The 18,671-nt window shown below is 40.0% G+C and overlaps 1 protein-coding gene across 3 annotated transcripts in view; it reads left to right on the top strand.

Moving 5' to 3' along the window:
• Positions 1-15,831, top strand: part of ASXL2 (ASXL transcriptional regulator 2) — a 111,459-nt gene extending 95,628 nt beyond the window's left edge. For 2 of the 3 annotated variants that reach the window (XM_069582813.1, XM_069582814.1), the window contains 3 exons: positions 3,493-3,598; positions 5,984-6,695; positions 10,196-15,831. In XM_069582813.1, the coding sequence (XP_069438914.1) occupies positions 3,493-3,598; positions 5,984-6,695; positions 10,196-12,673 (3,296 nt within the window). In that variant the 3' untranslated portion in view covers positions 12,674-15,831. The remainder of the gene's footprint in view (positions 1-3,492; positions 3,599-5,983; positions 6,696-10,195) is intronic. The other variant, XM_069582816.1, reaches the window with a different exon arrangement.
• Positions 15,832-18,671: the final 2,840 nt, after the last annotated feature.

The raw sequence follows: 18,671 nt of genomic DNA, 5'->3' as shown, positions 1-18,671 counted from the left end.
GACAGCTCTGAGCTTCAGTAGGTATTTGCCCAGTTTGGGAAGGCAAAGGACAGAACATTTCGTAGGGAAGAACTAGTTATTCTGTGTGAAATACATTGGTAGACTTTTATCCAGAGCACATAATCAAGTTTGGCTCTAGATGGAGTTCAGCAAGATGTTTCTTCAAGGGTTTAAAGTTACCTGGGAAACTGAAAATATACAGATTTTTAGGCCCTATTTCTAAAGATTCTGTTTCATTATTTCTAGCTTCATGCCTGGTAGTTGAAATTTTAATAAGCAGAATATAGAATGAGTTATTTCATGGTGTTACGAATCATGGTTTGGTAAACAGTGAGATAACTTCTTTCTCCCTGCCCCATATCAATGAAACTAACAGTTTACTAAGAACTTTTAAAAAATCCACTTTATTGAGAAATGTTTTATGTACTATAAAATTCACCCATTTGAGGTGTACAGTTTAGTGGCAGCTAGAGTGCTTTAATAAATGCAAATTATGACCAAGAATTCCTAACTGTGGTCACTGGTTTGCCATGTTTCTAATTCTGATCTAACAGTTCTACAGAGGGTAAATTATAAAGCATAAAAAGAGTGATTGACTGTGTTTCATAGCATGTAATTATCAGTCACTATTAGCAGTTCTTAAGCCTGACTGCTTATTATACTCACTTGTGGTATTTTTTTTAATACTGAAATCTGGGCCTCACTCTCAATTTTTGTTTTGCCTGAGCTTCAATGGGGGTTTTTTGTTTGATTTTTTTCCCCAAGTGATTCTAATGTTCAGCCATTATTAAAGCCACTGACTATTTTTTTTTTAACTTTTTATTTGGTTTTGGGGTATAGCTGATAAACAAACAATGTTGTGTTAGTTTCAACTGAACAGTGAAAGGACTCGGCCATATATATATACACGTGTCCATTCTCCCCCAAACTCCCCTCTCATACAGTCTGCCACATAACATTGAGCTCCATATGCTATACAATAAGTCCTTGTTGGTTATCTATTTTAAATATAGCAGAGTGTACATGACCTTCCCAAAGTCCCTAACTATCTCTTCCCCCTGGCAATCATAAGCTGGTTCTCAAGTTTGTGAATCTGTTTCTGTTTTATAAGTTCGTTTATATTTCTTTTTGAATTCCACATATAACATGTAACTGTCGAGTTCTCCCAGCACCATTTGTTGAAGAGACTGTCTTTCCAACATTGTGGAATCTTGCTTTCTTTGTCATAGATTAATTGACCATAGGGGCATGAGCTTTGGAAAAGGAAATGGCAACCCACTCCAGTATTCTTGCCTGGAGAATCCTGTGGACACAGGAGCCTGGCAGGCTACAGTCTATGGGGTTGCAAGAGTTGGATATGACTAAGCAACTAAGCATAGCACAGCATGGGCTTGTTTCTGGGTTTTCTATCCTGTTCTGTTGATCTGTGTTTCTATTTTTGTGCCAGTACCATACTGTTTTGATGACTGTAGTTTTATAGTATGTGATTGTATTATTTTTATTTCAAATACTGTGTGTGTCACTGTGTCAGTACACATAGAATACAGAATAACACTTGAAAATTATGGGAAGTTGTGCCAAGGAATAGCTTTGTGAAAACAAGTGTAAGAAGCTTTAAAGTAAATACAGTTGTAACGGGAGCACTGGGAATGCTCATCATTGCTCACTTTTTGTCAGATTACTGATGGAGCTAATGACCAGCTAATTAATATCTACATTTTTCATTATAGTTGTTATAGAAGTGATCACTACAACTGTGTAGAAAGGATCAATTACTGATTACTTTTGACCTTTCTCTTAAAGATTTCCATGAACAGAGACCCCATTTTTCTGAAAGAGTCAAAATCACTTGAGCACTTTAAAACATATCTGTTATCAGTACTTTTTTTAAAAGAATAATTTAGATTTATGTTCCCTACTCTCCAACTTTTTAAAGTAGGTATTATCAACAGTGCTACCTCTATTATTACGTTACTTTTTTTTTAATATGAGCAGTCACTGCTATACCTATACATGCTATCATATTTTATGAGCAACAAAAACTTTGAACACTGTACACATGTGAACAGAGTTCAGTACTATTTATCCCTCTTTCTATTAAGCCCAGTAGGCACAACCAAAAAGCAGAAGTTCTGGGTGGATTCTAATGGCTAAATCCCTCTTCTCCCACTCATATGCCAAAGACTGTGATAAGTATTTGGAGAAGGCAATGGCACCCCACTCCAGTACTCTTGCCTGGAAAATCCCATGGATGGAGGAGCCTGGTAGGCTGCAGTCCATGGGGTCGCTAAGAGTCGGACAAGACTGAGCGACTTCGCTTTCACTTTTCACTTTCATGCACTGGAGAAGGAAATGGCAACCCACTCCAGTGTTCTTGCCTGGAGAATCCCAGGGACGGGGGAGCCTGGTGGGCTGCCGTCTATGGAGTTACACAGAGTCAGACACGACTGAAGCGACTTAGCAGCAGCAGCAGTGATAAGTATTAGATGTCTTCTAACACTTTTCCTCCCCCTCTTCCTATACTTCTAAGGCCTAAGAGGTCTTATACTTCAAATATACTCTTTCCACTTATTCTTTGATGTCCTGGGTATTAGAGAATTAACAGGAAACAGCACGACTGAAATGACTTAGCAGCAGCCTGTCTCAGGCACCGGTTTTAAGATGGCCTACCAAGCACATTCATTGTTCTCTACTGATGGAGTGGGAAGGATTGAGGTGTGGTTGGTAGTATATGAAAATAAATGGCATATTCAGAGCAGCCTAGTCTTTGGCATATTGAGTGTCTTGTTGCTAGGGCACTAGACTCATACAGTTTCTGGAACAATTAGAAAACTGACAACTCCAAAAATAGCTCCCTACCTTTTCACTGGAACCTCAAAATGTCTTTAAGGAGGGCCATAGCTGTTCATTATGCTGTTAAAGCTAAAAGGACTAAAACACAAGTTGTCTCAGAGAAAGTGAAAGCGAAAGTCGCTCAGTTGTGTCCAGCTCTCTGTGACCCATGGACTACACAGTCCATGGAATTCTCCAGGCCAGAATACTGGAGTGGGTAGCCTTTCCCTTCTCGAGGGGATCCTCCCAACCCAGGGATCAAACCCACGTCTCCCACATTAAATAAAACCTAAATAATAAAATGTTCAGTGTCATTATTTACCAAAAGCATATGACTGTTTTTTCCAGTGGAGAAAAAAGTTTATAAAAAATCTATAGGGAATATTTGGAGCTGGAAGGGAGTGGTACAAGGAAAATCCAGAGAAAAAGACCACCTAAACTCAGCTGAGTACTGGAAACTATATGGAGTGGGATGCAAGTGTATATGTTTCAACTTACAGCACTTAGGGAGTTCTCCCTAACAGGGAGGAATTTGGGGAGATTTCTTTTACTTTCACATGATAGTATTACTCCTTCATGACTCTATCATGATTTGCCAGTAGTGGAAAGCTGCAAATAACATATTCCTATTGAACATCTCTTTTTTTTGATATATTGTAGGTGAGTTTACACCGGAGATGCAGGTGAGAATTCGACAAGAGATTGAGAAGGAGAAAAAAGTAGAGCCATGGAAAGAACAATTCTTTGAAAGCTACTATGGTCAGAGGTAATATCAAGACAGATTTTGTAAACCAAATGTTAATTCCTATACATATGTCATGTGTTACTTCATCGAACTACTTTCCCAGGAAATCTAGTCTGCAATTTTCTTCTATTTTTTTTACCAAGAAAATTATTTTCTTTTTATAATTCTTAGGTACACAGAATTGGATTTCTCATAATCTTGAACTCTTAACACATTGCCATTATAGATGGTATGGTTTCTTATAAAAAAGATTTTATTTTCTTGAATTAGAGTCCTTTCTTTTTAAGTTCTATACTTTTTTTTTCTTTTTTTTTCTTTTTTTTACTGTAGGCAGTTATCCCACAAAAGGATAACTTATCCAGAATCACTAAGGAATCCTATAATACATGCCATAATATTCAACATGTAATTAAACAGCCTCTCTTCTCTAAAAGACACTCTGGGAGATACACATAGCTGAATCAAGATACAGACCCTTTTCTCAAGGCACTATAGTGCGTCTTATTTTTTCCTTAACAGAATCTTAATGGGAGGAATTCCCTAATAGTCCAGTGGTTAGCACTCAGCACTTTTACTGCGATGGCGCAGATTCAAGCCCTGGTTGGGGAACTAAGATCCCACAAGCCACGAAGCATCCCCCTCAACCGCCCAGAAAAAAAAAAAAAACTTAATGGGGCCACTTAATAGATGACAATGGGGCTGTATTGTTTGAAATAGAATTGAATACCCAGAGTCTTAATTGTCTGTTAGTTTCTCTTCCTTCCTTATGTATACCTAATGGACTGCATAATCATAGCTTGAGAACAAACAGCTCTTTTCCTTATCTTCCTGTCCTTATCCCCTTTGTGGTCATTTCAGAAGTGATTCTTAATGAAATGAAGAGCCCAGTACACTGATTTTTTTACCTTCTTGGTGTGAGCTTTGAGCTGTTCTACAGAAATCAAAGTGAATACATTTAGACCATGATCACAGGTGGCAGTTAATTCTGTAAATACTGTTCATTCCAAGCGTTACAGCCATTCTTGGGTCTTTCTGTTTTTAGCTGTTACTTTCTGCCAGCTTTTTGGGAAGGACTACATTTGATGATTGTACAAATTTGTCCTTAGCCGTTCCATCTCGGGGGTACAGGACTGATTATTTGAAGTCACCAAAGAGGACTATCTTTTACTTGTACATTATTCTGAGACATTAGGGGAAATCTGTAGTGAACCCTCCAGGGTAGTCTAGCTATTAGCCAGGAAGTCCTACTTGGCCTTCATTCCCAGGATAACTCGGAGGCACTTAATCTCAGAATTTTAGAGCTATACCAAGTAAAATTTTTTTTTTTTTCCAAGTAAAATTTAAACAGACTTTCCAAAAATTCAGTTTTCATTTTCAACCTCTGGAGATTAGTCATCTCTCCTACTGTCTCCTCTGGTTTCCTTAGATTTCTTGGGCCAGCCTTTCTACAGGTACTTCAGAACAAAGCTGTTCAGTTCAGTCACTCAGTCGTGTCTGACTCTTTACAGTCCCATGGACTGCAGCACACCATGCTTCCCTGTCCATCACCAACTCCCGGAGCTTACATCTCATCCTCTGTTGTCCCCTTCTCCTCCTGCCTTCAGTCTTTCCCAGCATCAGGGGCTTTACCAGTGAGTCAGTTCTTCACATTAGGTGGCCAAAGTATTGGAGCTTCAGCTTCAGCATCAGTCCTTCCAATGAATATTCAGGACTGATTTCCTTTAGGATGGACTGGTTTGATCTCCTTGCTGTCCAAGCTGATTGCAGTCCAAACCCACAATCCTATGGGACGTGGGTCTTTGGCTTCTTTCACTTCTCTGTGGGAAGTCTGTGGTGTATGCCTGTAGACAGTGTAGCTCCTTTGTAAGCAGAAGTAATAATAATAATTAACATTACAGTGAGGTTTTATTATGTCCTAGGTACACTGTTCTAAGTACTTTACATGCATTAGTTGCTCATCCTAGCAACACTGTGAAGTGATTAGCCTCAGTGTACTATTAAAGAAATGAGGTGGTTGGATAGCATGACCAATTCAATGAACATGAATTTGAGCAAACTCTGGGAGATAGTGAAGGACAGGGAAGCCTGACATGCTGCAGTCCATGGGTTTGCCAAGAGTCGAACATGACTTAGTGACTAAACAACAACACTGTTAAAGAAACTGAGACAGAGAGGCTACTCACTTACTTAATATCACATGGATAGTAGGTATCAGAGCCAGGATTTGAATCTAGGTGCTCTAGTTCCAGACCTTTCACTAATATTAATAATAGTGATGATAATATATAAAGACTACTGGCTAAGTACCACAGATTCTTCCAGATATTGCCATATACATTATCTCATAATATATTCAGTAACATAGGCGATTTCTCAACTACAGTATTTTTTTCTTCCACCCTTTAGTTCTGGCCTGAGTCTTGAAGATTCAAAGAAATTGACAGCTTCACCCAATGATCCCAAAGTAAAGAAAACCCCAGCTGAGCAACCAAAATCTACGCTTCCTTCAGAGGCCTCACCTGTCAGTGTAGTCCCAGTAATTCCCCAGCTAGAATCTAAAGAAGAAGTACTGCAGATGCCATCACCAGTCAGAAAAGAAGAGCATGAAAGCCAAGATAAGATGCAGCCATACTCCACAGAGCCCCTTCTTTCCCCGGCTACCAATACAAATGAGCTTAGCAGCATTCCTCCCATCAAGTGCCCGAAGGATGAGGCTCTTGTGGAGCAAAAGCCAGTTGCCTCTGCTGAACAGGAATCTGAGAAAGAGAATCATCTCACTACACCTTCAAATTATAATAAAAATGAAAGCCAGGAAGCTTTAGTTACTTCCCTGAGCAAACCCAAGAGTCCTGGGGTAGAAACAACAGTAATGAAGCCCACAGTAGAAGCAGGTCCACAGGAGACAACTATGAAAGAGCCTCCATCAACTCTGGCTGATCACAGCCCAGAAAGCCTCAAGAGGAAATCTTCTCTCACCCAAGAAGAGGCCCCGACAAGCTGGGAGAAAAGGCCGCGTGTCACTGAGCATCGCCAGCACCAGCAGCCATTTCAGGTCTCCCCACAGCCCTTTCTCAGTAGAGGGGACAGGTTCCAGGTGCGGAGAGTACCACCCCTCAAGGTAAGAAAGGAAGAATTGAAGAAGAGAGATGGTCTGAACAAGTTTTTGGTTTTGCCTACTAAATTTCAAGTGTTTGTGATGTTTCTTAATGTGGAAGCAGTGGTATGTATTTGATATGTGTGTAACCATGGTCATATACATGAGTAAAATTATTAAGAAACAGGCATTTAGAAGTGCAGCCTTACAGATCTTTATTGGGATTTGAATATTTATTCAAATATCTGAGAATCTAATGTAATCCACTTCCACCCACCCTCCCTGCTGGCTACTCTTGTATTTTAAGACAATTATGGAATGTATTCTGTTAAGTATAATAGCAAACAGGAGAAGGTCATTGATGTAAGAGGTCATGTATCTTTGTATCAAGAGCCATGATGTTTGAGTGTGCCTTGACCCTTTTCTTGCTGCCATAACTGATGAGATGTTTTGAGGGTCTGAACTCCCTTTTAGTTCTATCCTTTTATAGGAAATGTGTGTGGCCGCCATGAATCTCCCTCTCTTGAGGGATTTTAGTAAGATGGTGTAGCCTAAGCTCTGCTGCTTTGGATATGTGATTAACTTGTGTTTTAGCCATATATTGCTGTGTATCAAGATCTTTTAAATTTCTATAGCAGTGTCACTACCTTCGTGTGTACTTGGTCTTGTGCCTAACATCAGTTTTCAGTTCATTCTTCATTTCATTAATCATATCTAGTGACTTAATGTTTTTTATTAATAGTATTTATTAGTAGTATTGTGTCTGCATGAACTCCGGCACTGGGTATTCATTCACATTGGAATATAAGTTTAAAAATAAGCCAAATAGAAACACGTTTTTTCCTTTTTAAATTTAACTTAGATGAACCGAAGTCCTACTGGAAATAACCCTTGAAATACTCCGTTAGAAGTACTTGACCTGTTTCATGCACTATGAGACTCTGCTCCTCTTTGCTGCTTTTTGCTAATACTATGCTGTTCTTAATTTTAAATTTTGTGGTTTCAGCACTCAGGACTCTCCTTTTTCCTTTTCCTTTTTTTGATATTTTTCTACCATTAGGATACACTCTCATGCTTTGCTGGAGATTTTCATTTTATAATAATCACTCATTCTTCTTCTTTAAAAATATGAGAAACCTTTCTTTGAAGCTTATCTTATCTCTAGACCTGAGAGCTGGGTTACAGTTTAGGTTTTACTTTATATAAATGACACTGGGTAAGAACCATCATTTCTGTTTCCACATCTTTCTGCTAATCCAAAGAGGCTCTGCACTGAAAACTTAAATCTTTTGTGACCAAATTTATGTTACTTAACTTTCTTCCTTTTTTTTTTTTTCACTCCTGCCTCATTTCAAAGCTTTCTAGCAGAAGTGACTTTAGTATTATAATTCTCTTACCTTAGACCTTATCCAAATCCCTCTTTCTGAGACGAAGCTTAATGTAATTTAGAACAAATCTTTTAAACAAAACTTAAGTAGAAAAACAAAATTTGAATTTTATTATCAATCTCTTATTGTATAAAATTACGTATGCACATGTATCTATCCTACATATATATAAAATATAATATACACGTATATATACAGCTACAGACAGAAAACTCAGACATACATTGTATATTACAGTTATAACAGAAAGAATCTAATTCCTTTTCTATACAAGGAGAGAGGGCTTCTCAGTAAGTTAAGTTGTTGCAGTTGTTATCAACGCCTAGAAACCTTGTGTGGTTTTCATAATTTAAAAAAAAAAAGTATTACATCTCATTTATTCTACATAAACAGATAATAGGACTAGTTACATAAATAACAAATTATTTTTAAGCATTAAAAAATTTTATTTAAACCACTTTGAAGGATTATCCTTATTTCATCAACATGTTATTGATGATTTTCAGTCATTATGATAGATATCATTTATTGTGCTGAGTATCTTGTTATTCTCAAGGTTATTCTGATGTAAGATGGTTTGTTCCTAATCCTATATATGATTCCTCTAAACAACTGTGCTTTTTACTTCTTGTTTTTAATTTTCTAGTTTCATCTGTTTTTTCTCCCTATTAATTGTCTGTTCCAGATGGTATTACTAAAGGGTAATAACGACTTTACTCTGGGCAGCTTCTGAAATACTGTGTGCAGTTGGATGTAAAACAGATTCAACTTTGAGACAGAGGTTCAGTATATCTCAAGATGAGAAATATGTGGGCTTTATGACAAGTGTTACACAAATCCCATAGGTCTAACTTCTGAAAGAGAGAGAGTTTTTCAGGACTGCTGACCTTTTCAGAAATGAGTATTGCCAGTAATGCAGAATCCTTAGTGACTTTATTATTCTCAATTAAGGAGTTCCGGAAAGATGCATTATCTTTGGGCTCAGTGGCTTAGTTTTTTTAGTTAAATGTCCTAGAACATCTGTAACCATTATTTTCTGTTTTTAACTTTACCAACTATTAGAAGGTTTAAGATTGGTGCATCTTGATGCATTCCAATAGATTTCAAAGTATTGTTTTGAACAGAAGTCAGAGTCTTTTCAAATATATTTTATGATATGAAAATCAGTGGTTTCAGACCTAATGATGCATTCAGAATCTCCTCACAAGGTTTTTAGAAATGTATTTTTCCTCTAGGAGTTCTAATTTTCAATTTTAGGGATAGGTCTTAGAGCACATATATTTTTTTAAAGCTCCACAAATAAATATAATGCCAGCAGGCGATGAGAATGACTTCGGTTCATAGTGTAGCCAATATGTACGTACTCCCTCTTGGGTGGGTGGGGTGGGTTACACATTGTCTTTCTTCTGGTGCTATCCAGAGGCCTCTGTACTTGGAGATAATTCAGCCTATATGCTTAGCTGTACATGTGTGAGTGTGTAAAAGAGAACAAGAAATTTTCCCTGGACCTCGTAGTAAAGCCAAGAAATAAAAGACAGGCTTCCCAGGTGGCTCAGTGGTAAAGAATCCTCCTGTCAATGCAGGGGACACAGGTTTGATCCTGGGATTGGGAAGACCCCCCCTGGAGAAGAAAATGGCGACCTACTCCAGTATTCTTGCCTGGGAAATCCCATGGACAGAGGAGCCTGGTGGGCTACAGTCCATGGGGTCGCAAAGAGGTGGACATGACTTCGTGACTAAACACCAACAATAGTGTGCTACTTTATTTTTTCTATTTCTCTTTTCTTGCTATTACGCACATTTTAAAATATAGATATCATAGACAGGTCTGTATGTTAAATGATCAGCTGTTCTGAGTAGTAGTGACATTAAGACAGAATTGTGTTGAGAAAAGAGTTTTGTGACTGAGTGGGAGTGATTGTCAACGGAGGAGAGTCTTTGGCACCAGTAGAGGAGGTGAAAAGACCCTAGAGACGGACCTGTGTGGCTGTCTCCATGGATTGGTCTCTTAGCCACAGGCCTCCCGTCTTTGTGATAGCATTCACCCTATTCTGAGAATTTGTGTTAATGAAGTTTTGTTACTCTTATAAAAGAAAGCTAAGCTCTGTTGTTTTTTTTTCCCCTTAATTCTTTCAGATCCCGGTCTCCAGAATCTCTCCCATGCCGTTTCCTACATCGCAGGTCTCTCCCAGGGCTCGTTTTCCAATCTCCATCACTAGTCCTAACAGAACAGGAGCCAGAACCCTTGCAGACATCAAAGCAAAAGCCCAGCTTGTCAAAGCACAGAGGGCAGCTGCCGCCGCCGCAGCCGCAGCCGCTGCTGCCGCCTCAGTTGGAGGGACCATTCCAGGACCTGGCCCAGGCGGTGGACAGGGTCCAGGGGAGGGGGGTGAAAGGAGAACTGCTAGAGGAGGGGATCCTGACTCAGACAGAGTCAGTGAGCCTGGCAAGGGCCCCGCACTGGAACTGGCAGGAACTGGAAGCAGGGGAGGTCCGAGAGAGCTTTTACCCGCTGGGCCAGACACTCAGCCCCAGTCTGAGACCAGGACCGCAGGCCAGCCACAGCCTCATAGTGGCCCTGGAGCACAACTACAGCAAACCCCCTCAGTGCCTCCCGCATCTGCCGTCGGTGGAGCATGTGCCGGTGTCCCCTCACCAGCCCACATTCATGCACTCCCGCCAGCTTTAGGAAAATTAAGTAATGAAAAACTAAATCCCCCCAGGGCAACAGGCACGATGGCCTCTCTTAGTCAGCCCCAAGCGCCCAGTAACAGTAGGCAGGAGAAAGCACCTCCAGCTCCAGCAGATCCTGCTCTGATCACGGGTGCCTCGCCTGTTCATTTTGCAGCCGCTGGCGCAGTGGAGCCTAAAGCGGGTTCTAGTAAGAATGCCCCAAATCCTCCGGCCTCAGCAGAGATACGTGCTAGCGTTTCAGTGGATACAACTGCCTCCCCTTTAACATCTCTGTTATCAACAGCCACTTTAGAGAAGCTCCCTGTGCCCCAGGTCAGCGTAACCACAGCGCCTACCGCATCAGCTCCATCCTTGAGCACTTTGCCGGCAGCTTCTAGCCTTAAAACTCCGGGAACTTCTTCACATATGAATGGACCCATTTCAAGGCCAAGCTCTAATATCCCTGCTAATAATCCTTTGGTAACTCAGCTGCTGCAGGGCAAAGATGTTCCCATGGAGCAAATTCTGCCTAAACCTCTCACCAAAGTTGAAATGAAAACTGTTCCACTCACTACAAAAGAGGAGAAGGGGGTAGGAGCACTCGTAGGTACCAGCGTGACAGAGAACAGCACCAGAGAGGAAGTTCACGAGAGACCGTCCCATCCAGCTGCACAGCACCTGGGTAAAACTTTGCAAAGTAAGCAGCTCCCCCAGGTTCCAAGACCCCTGCAGCTCTTTTCAGGTAAGGATCTAAGGGACTCTGGCATTGACACACACCAGTACCAAGAAGGACTCAGTAAGGCCACCCAAGATCAGATTCTTCAGACTCTCAGCCAGAGGGTTCGGAGGCAGAACATTCTCTCATTTGTGCAGCCCTCGCAGTTCAACTTTACTCACTCAGGTTTCCCGTTAGAGGACATTTCCACAAGCCAGAGGTTCATGCTGGGTTTTGCTGGCAGAAGGACATCCAAGCCTGCAATGGCAGGTCACTACTTACTTAATATTTCCACCTATGGCCGGGGTTCAGAGAGCTTTAGGAGGACCCATTCTTTGAACCCCGAAGACCGATTTTGTCTGAGTAGCCCCACTGAGGCCTTGAAAATGGGATACACAGACTGTAAGAATGCAGCAGGAGATAGTAGCAGCGGGAAGGAAGATGATACTGACGAGGAAAGTACTGGTGATGAGCAAGAATCTGTCCTGGTGAAGGAGGAGCCACAGGCTTCTCAGAGTTCTGGCAAGTGTGATGCGAGTTCAGGACCCCACAGTAGAGAAACCCTGTCCACCAGTGACTGTTCAGCTAAAAAGAATGTGAAGGCAGAGACACCAGTGCCTGAGCAAACCCCTTTAAGTAAGGAGAATTACCTGTTCACTCGAGGCCAAACCTTTGACGAGAAGACCCTAGCCAGAGATTTTATTCAGGCAGCGCAGAAGCAGATGGCTCATGCAGTGAGAGGTAAGACCATGCGGAGCAGCCCAGAGCTTTTCAATTCTACATCTCTTCCTCTGCCTGCAGACAGTCCTACCCATCAGTCTCTCCTCCTCCCACCACTGCAAACCCCAAAGCTGTACGGGAGCCCCACACAGATCGGGCCAAGCTACAGAGGCATGATCAACGTCTCCACCTCATCGGACATGGACCATAACTCCTCGGTCCCAGGGATGCCCGACTGTAGTCAGGTGTCTAGCAATGTTGGTGATGTCATGTCCTTTTCAGTGACTGTCACAGCCATCCCTGCCAGCCAGGCCATGAATGCAGGCAGCCATGGCCAGACCATTCCTGTTCAGGCCTTTCCTGAGGAGAGCAGCATAGAGGACACGCCTTCCAAGTGTTACTGCCGGTTGAAAGCCATGATCATGTGCAAGGGCTGTGGAGCCTTCTGCCACGACGACTGCATCGGCCCCTCCAAACTCTGTGTCTCCTGCCTTGTTGTTCGGTAATGAGATCAGAAGGAGAGCTCTCTGTAAAGGAGACAAGAATGGGGAAGGGTTGACAGATGTGGTTTTTGCGTTCTTTTGGAATCATAGAAATAAACAAGTAGGTTTCAGTTTCAGTTGTCTTAAGAGACAAGTGTTACTTAATCAGGAACACAGAGTACAGATCTTACATTTTAGAGAAAGAGCACCTTGTATAGTAAGTCCAAGTCAAGCAAGACTTTGTGAATTTGTGACAAGTTTGCACTTCCAAAATCATGTAAATATGTCACATCTCGTCGTAACGTTTTCCGGGTGTTTAGGTAATGATGTATTACTTTGACTTCAGATTGCGGTTCCCCTTCATGTGACTGAAAAGTTTAATGCCACACATGGCAAAAGGCAGCAATTTCCCTTCTGCCCTTTCCTAAGAGGCCAGGGAAAGGAAGGAGTGGAGGAATGGTCTGAGGAAATGGCCGTTCATGTTGATTATGTCTTGACAGTCTGACCGCAGGCTTTACATAGATTCTTCAGCCTTTGCAGAATTTAGATTGAGGGTTTACTCAGTCCCTTTACCTAGGTGGAACCTGCTCTAGTTCTTATTTTTGGTAAGGCATTAATTTCATGGGTAGTGTTTCTGACTCTGAAAGTTCTGCGTTGGTTCTTGGTTTCCACAGGTTAGTCCTGTTGCCAGGCGCTCTGCTTGTGGTTTGTGAATCCCTGCCATTCCCTACTCCCACTTCTTGCCCTGAAGAGAGTGTGAACTATGAAAGAGTTGCCTCACTAGACCCCTCAGGTCACCATCCCCTGTGCAGGGCAGTGATTCCAGCAATAATCTCTGAAGATTTGGTCATTCATGGGAGCTTACAAACAAGTTTGAAATACTAGTAGAAAATTAACAGAGAAGTGTCAGTGATAGAGTGTTCTGTTGGGTAAGCAGAGTTAAGGTGCAGAAATTGTTGAACTGAATTTAAGGAACTTTAGAAGACAATTTTAACACTAGAAACAAAGTAGCCCCTCTCTCTCCCCCTCTTCTCTCCAACTTGTTATCTAATGTTCTACAGTCAGCTGTATCTACAGGTAGAAAAACTCATTAAACCACATTTGCCCCATGTTATATCTGTTTTGACCTCCCAGGCATTTGAGGAGGATGGAAGTCATCTTAATTATATTACTTTGAACATATATGTGTGGCATACACACTGTAAAAGTCAGACACTTTTTCCTATTTTAGAAAACATGTCCCCTGCTTTGGATTACTGCTGTCTACACATTAAAGTTTCTCATGTAAAGGGGCTTTAGTGAATGACTAAGGGAACATCTAGAAAGGAAGATAAATCCGCTCCAAATTTTTGTTTGTTCTTTTTTTTTGTTTCCTTTTTGTTGAATCCTGTCTCTCATAACTGAAGGATTTGTGAATACATGTGTTTAGGTCATGGTTAAAGAAGATGAAAATAAATCTATTATTTACCAGAATTTGGTATGAAAAAGTTGGGGATTGTCAGTGTGCATCGTTTGCATATGGATTTCAAATCTCCTAATTTCATGTGTGTAGAGGACATGTGTTAGTGCCACGTAGCACAATCATCGTCGTGCTTAATATTCAGGATGTAATATATACAAAATGCAGAACAGTTTAAACTCCTTAATTAAGTCACATTCCAAATAGGGGAAGGTAAACAGTAATAATCTTAGCTTTGTCCCCATTGTACTACCCACCCCTCCCTACCTCACCTCAAATTATACATACACTCTTAATACTTTCAAACCCCACAAGAAACTATTTACTTCTGTTTTTTGTTTGTTTCTGATTTTTTTATGGTCCAAAGCAAATAGAGGATTAATATCTGTGTTCTATTTCAGCCAAGACAATTTAATGTTCTTCTAACTTCCCTTTTTCTTCCAGCACACACATAGCTAACAGATAAGAAATCTGCAAGGATCCTAGGATAAGGAGCAAGTTCTCCAGCCAATAACCAGTAGAAATCAAAAACCATGGTTCTGTTCTCAAATTGTCAGTGCCCTGGGTAATCCCAAGGAGTGTTTAAAAGACCTGTTGATAGTTAAAACTCTCCATTCCCAGCTTTCTCACTCCCCACTTTAGTGGCAGGACTGAGGGATGGCCGGCCTGCCTGCCTGCAGTGGTGACTGTTTCAGAACTGACCCTACGGTGAACTTGGAACAATCAATTTGAATTTTCAAAATGATTTTTTTTCTTCACGCCTTTTCCTATCATAGAGTCTCTCCTCCATAGTTCTCTTCATCAAAGGATGGACAGACTAACCAGGAAAGGAGGAAAGGCATCAGGGATTTTCAGGTCCATTTAGAGAGCAAACCATATCGTGCCTATTCATCTTAACCCAGGCCCTTGAAGAGAGGCCCTAAGCAGTACCATTCACCAGATTCTCTTTACAAATAATCCCCAGCTAATAAAATAGTAATCGTCAGTTAAGTGCACTGCCTCAATCTTGGCTAAATGAGAAAATAGATTCTGTTAGATTGGTACAAAATTGAAGGCCGTCTGTTTATCAGTTTGTTTCAAAACAGTGGTGTCACGTAGAAGGTCATCTTACAATGTTGACTGAGCTGAAAGGACAAAAATTAGAATCCGGCTCTTTCAAAAACGAAGCAGTAGGAACAAGAAAACCTTTAAATTACTAGAGTATCATATCCCAGTACCTTTCAAGCAGTTTTTAATCTTAGGTTTTCAGTTACTTTCAGTTCAGTCTGGAATGTGTCTAATAAGTGCTCAGCTTGTTTTTATGGTATTAAGTTGCACTGTTTCCAGTGACTAGTCAGGCATGCTGCCTGATGCTGATGCCTCCAGGGTGTCTTTGCCTTCAGATAACCTTCCACTGTGGGCAGGTCACCTTGGGGAGATGGCATTAATGATGTATCTATCATCTCAGTCTCACTGATGAATATTCTAAGTTGTCTAGTAGAGAAGGCTCCCTGAGTCTTTAAATTTTTTATTAAAATTCTTCCTCCTATTAAAAAGCCAAATAACCTGAAGTTGTTTGCCCTACATAATAACTCATGTTGAAGATACTGAAGCTGTCTGTAGTACCCAGTGTAACATTTTTAAAAAATTAGACCTGGCAGATGGGGAATTTTTCTTGCGGCGGGGAGGAATACTTACATGGGCTGGGAAGGCACACAGTGTACATATCACAAATTTAAATAAATAGAAGAAGACCGTATTGCCTTCCAGGTGAAGGCATAAACTCATTCATAATCGGATAGCTTACCATCCTGATTTCTTACTGCCTTTCTTCACCTAAAAGTCCTGAAGGCCTCTTGGGTGAAATTATTTGTTAAAATGAGGGGGTCTTCTCTGGTTATGACATCACTGTTTAGAGCTCTGTCAGTAAGCAGTACTAGGGTTTTCTCTGCGACCTAGGGATTTCAATTCACAGCAAGAAGTCTCCCCATTTCATTACAACAATATGCTAAGTAAAAAAAAAAAACTTGGCCAAGGGTAGCTTTCAGCTCAATTCATAGAATAGTCCAAAGAGACTCTGAGAAATATGGTAATAAGCAGGGATCTTTGCTACCGTGTTTCAATACCTACATAACCTATTGAAAGAACAATAGGTAAAACAGTTCTAAAGTTGAAGTAAGAGCTTCATAGATTCTTGGTTACTTTATTTTTTTTAATGCTTTACATTTGATACAACTATTAAAGATCAATTTTAAAAAATAGCTTTCCAGTAATATATTTTAAGTAATATATATTTTAATATCTATGTAAAAAGTGACAGTGGAAGACTTTGAATTTCTCATATAAGGTGTGTTTAATGTAGGACCTCACTGTTAAGGCACAAATTATTTCAAAGAAAGTTACTCAAAGACACTCAGATTATTTCCAAAAAAAAATGCAATAAGGGGAAGTTTTGGAGTTTATTTTTTATTTTAAAAGAATATTGACTTATTTACCACAAGCTATTTTTTTTCCTTCTGGCTTAAAGGTTTGTAGAGACTGGTTTGGTAAATGCTAAACTTTTGTGTCTTTTGCCTTTTTAAAGGAATTGTTAACATTGGAATTGAGGGTATGTACAGAGAAGTTGGTGTCAACACCATTTAAAAACATATTTTTTCACAAGTATAGAAAAATCATTTTACATAAGAATTTTAAGTATTTGCAATAAATATATGTATATAGATTGTATGTATTCATATATTCTTATTTTTCATTTTATTATTAAGTAAAAGATAATTAAAGTGAAAATGAACAACCGTGGAGTTTTTGATGCATCTTGAGGTCTGACATACATGTGAAAGTGGTGTGGGTGAGGGCCCTCAGTTGTTGCCTTATACTACTATTGGAAGATTACCAACAGATTGCACAGAAGATAGTAAAATGAGAAATTTGTGATAAATCAGGGTAGTGTATTTCTTTCAGAACTCTAGTAAAAACATTACGTTCTCCCAATCTGTCTGTCTCTGTGCTTTCACCTTTAAATTTGCTTTCTCTCCTAACCACCTCCTGCTGGGAAAGTGCATTCTTTTTTATGTAGTCTGCTTCTAAGACAAAGAATGATAAGGAAACACCTGTAGGGGGGGAAGTAGGTTTTTCTTTTTTCACAGAGGTTAATTCATTAACCTCTGCCACCACCTTCAGGCCATAGGGTTTACATGAAGAAATAATCTCGTGAAGATAATAGAAATCATTCTGTTTTCCTTCTTTGAGAATGAATTTCATAGCCGGTTTTATGTTTTTTCTAATTGATCTGGAGATAGAAGTGCTAAGAAAACTTGAATGTTGCTCTTCCTAATGCCAAGAAATATGTTTATGGAAATGAGGACCGAGCCAAATGTTAGAGGAGAGGTTAACCACATACCTGGAGTCCTGCTCTCCAGAAGTCATTTTGAGATTGTAAATATTTAGTTCTAGGATATGACTGAGGAGCAGAAGGATACCTAGTCACTCGTTGGAAATAAAGATATATAGCCCGTTCTTTAAAAATGAATAATATATAGCTTTATTGGTGACCTGAAAGGAAGTAAGGTCAGAGTTTGAATAATATATCTTAATGACCTATGAAACACTTAATTGTAGTTTACTAGTTCTCCCCATAATTGCTGTGGTGAAAAATTGCAATTTTTGGAAATTAGAATACATAAATACTTAAAGGAGTATGCCACTTTGGGTATACTTATCTTCCTGACCAGGGATAAAGCGCATGCTCCCTGCATTCTGGGTGCAGAGTCTTAACCAGTGGACCAACAGGGAAGTCCCAAGAATGTTTTCCTAATAGCCTTATTTTTAAAAAATTGAAAACTCATACATAGGGTTGCCCAAACATGTTGAAAATAGACGCCTAAGAGAACAGCACTAAATCTTTGCTGAAAAAACACTATTTCTAAAGGAAAAAAATCCTCAGGGAACATGTGCCTCCTCATAATTCCCATATTTGGTAGATAAGAATGAAAGTGAAATATTTCAAAGTGTGTGAACCAATTCATGATAACCATTTATAAAAATGTGCCATGCCCCCCCCCCCAATTTCTAATGCATACTTAGTGTTATTCCTACCTACCTCACGGGAAGTAAAATTCATGTTCAGGTAGTGACATAGGACCTCAAGGACGAGTTGATTGAGAAAGCAATACACCAGAACACAGCTTCAAATTGGATCCCCAGCTTTCCTTTATTTACATCACAGAGTCTTAGAAACCTGTGTTCATTGCTTTTTAACACTAGTTGACCAAGAGTGGTCTCCACAAATCAAATTCCACAGTGTTTTCTAGTTGTTTCTGTACATAAATCATGATGTTCGAATATCTTTTGAACACCTATGTGTGAAGCACTGTGCTAAATAAGCAAAGGTAAAAGCAGTCATGTAAACGGCTTTCCTAAAGGAGTAACCATATAGCATGTGTCTAGTTCAGAGCTCAAGGAGTAGTATATGCTATTTCCCAAGATACATTGGAAATTTAATAAGTAAATGAAAAAAAAATGAACTATGAAATAGAGGTCGTTGAGGCACTGAGCAAAGCACAGTGGCAAAACAGGAAGAAAGAA

Source organism: Ovis canadensis, chromosome 3 (assembly GCF_042477335.2).
Source record: "Ovis canadensis isolate MfBH-ARS-UI-01 breed Bighorn chromosome 3, ARS-UI_OviCan_v2, whole genome shotgun sequence".
Taxonomy (NCBI): domain Eukaryota; kingdom Metazoa; phylum Chordata; class Mammalia; order Artiodactyla; family Bovidae; genus Ovis; species Ovis canadensis.
The sequence above is the reverse complement of the archived record's forward strand: the minus strand, read 5'-3'. Positions and strand labels throughout refer to the sequence as shown.